This window comes from Corvus brachyrhynchos, unplaced genomic scaffold, assembly GCF_000691975.1.
Source record: "Corvus brachyrhynchos isolate BGI_N302 unplaced genomic scaffold, ASM69197v1 scaffold499, whole genome shotgun sequence".
NCBI lineage: Eukaryota > Metazoa > Chordata > Aves > Passeriformes > Corvidae > Corvus > Corvus brachyrhynchos.
Genome location: NW_008239771.1, coordinates 686,666 through 688,258, shown reverse-complemented (window position 1 = coordinate 688,258; position 1,593 = coordinate 686,666). Strand labels below are relative to the sequence as shown.

The window sequence follows — 1,593 nt, the reverse complement described above, 5'->3', positions numbered from 1 at the left end:
TTGGTGCCATCCCGTGGACGCCCCGCACAGCGCTCGCTTCGGCCTGGGCTCCGGCCGCATCTTCCTGGACGACGTGCAGTGCCGTGGGGATGAACCCTCCCTGCAGATGTGCCGGCACAACGGCTGGGGCGTGCACAACTGTGGGCACATGGAGGATGCCGGTGTCGTCTGTGCAGGTGAGTGGCCAGCAGACACCAAAGGCCCTTGTGTGCACCATTCTAAGAGGGTTCCGGGTCTGTCCTCCGGGAACGACCGAGCTGAGCTCCCCTGGTACAGCCAGGGCTGAGCTGAGGCTGGGGTCTTCTGCCGCCTTGGGCTGAAGTTGATGTCATGCACAAACCCCGTTTTTGCTCAGAGATGGAACAGCAGGCTCCCCACACCTCCTGCTCTTGGCGTCCAGTGAGGGGCAAAGGGCAAGATTGAGGGAGGATGGGGCAGGACTGGGAGCAAGTCAGGCTGCAGTCAGGTTGAGAAAGTAGTAGGAAAGAGCTCCACCCTCTCCTGGCATTAGTTCTCCAGCTCTGCTTTTCATTTCCATTGCCATTGAACTCATCACGTCCCTAACAGAGACATCCAGCCCTCTGGAAATGATCACCACACAGCCATCCCCTGCCACACCCAAGGTGTCCACCCCAGCACTGGCAACCACCACAGAGACAATGGCTACCACAGCAAAGAGCAGCACACCAGGTAACCCCGTCCGCTCTCACTCACTGCTCTCCCTATTGCTCCTGATCTCCTTCCTCTCCCAGAGCTGATTGCACTGCATGGAGTCTCCCAGCCCTGGGCCTCACCAGTCAGGCCACCACAAACTAAAGTGAGGGTGCAAACAGAGCATGGGGAAGAGCTGGCAAATGGGGCAGCTGTGCTTTGAGTCCAGGAGCTCTGCAGCCAGTGCTGGCTCAATGAAACTCTTTGCAGAGGGATTGCCTCTCACTGCAACCAGCAGCAACATGTTCTTTCTGCCTTAAGTGCCTCAATTCCTGCATGGCTACTACCAGAACGATTTGCTAGACATGCTCTGGCAATGGGGATGTGGCTGCAGGAAAGAAAGCTACTGCCTTAAATAGTTTGAAATTCAGGAGAGGTCTCTGTATGCACAGGGCTCCTGTGTGAAACAGAGAAGTCAAGATGCTCATTTCAGAGGAGTGAAAGAACTCTGCAGGATGTCATAGGAGTCATAGGACAGGGGCTCCTAGAAAATGGGCTACTCTGAGCTGCATGACATGTGCCAACTCTCTTTGGAACCTTTGGCATTGACACCAAATTCTTCCTTGCATCCATAGCTCCAGTGCCCACCAGAGCCAGGCCATATTCCACAGGTAAGTCCAGCCCCCAGCCCCATCGCTGGCCTTGCAGCAGCCACGCAGGCTCCCTGTTGCAGTGGCCCCTGTGGGGACAGCAGAGTGCCGGGCTGGAGTGAGCTCGTCCTTGTGCCTTGTGCCGTGTGCCAGGGGCCAGCGTGCGGCTGTCGGGCGGCAGGAACGGCTGCGAGGGCCGCGTGGAGCTGTACGACGGCAGCACGTGGGGGACGGTGTGTGACGACCAGTGGGACCTGCAGGATGCCCAGGTGGGGTGCCGGCAGCGGGGGTG

At 58.3% G+C, this 1,593-nt stretch overlaps 1 protein-coding gene across 1 annotated transcript in view; it reads left to right on the top strand.

Annotated features, from left to right (window-relative positions):
• Positions 1 to 1,593, top strand: part of DMBT1 (deleted in malignant brain tumors 1) — a 45,439-nt gene that overhangs the window by 13,114 nt on the left and 30,732 nt on the right. Inside the window, 4 exon segments of the mRNA XM_017742917.1 lie at positions 28 to 176; positions 568 to 690; positions 1,287 to 1,322; positions 1,455 to 1,570. Of these exon segments, the coding sequence (XP_017598406.1) occupies positions 28 to 176; positions 568 to 690; positions 1,287 to 1,322; positions 1,455 to 1,570 (424 nt within the window).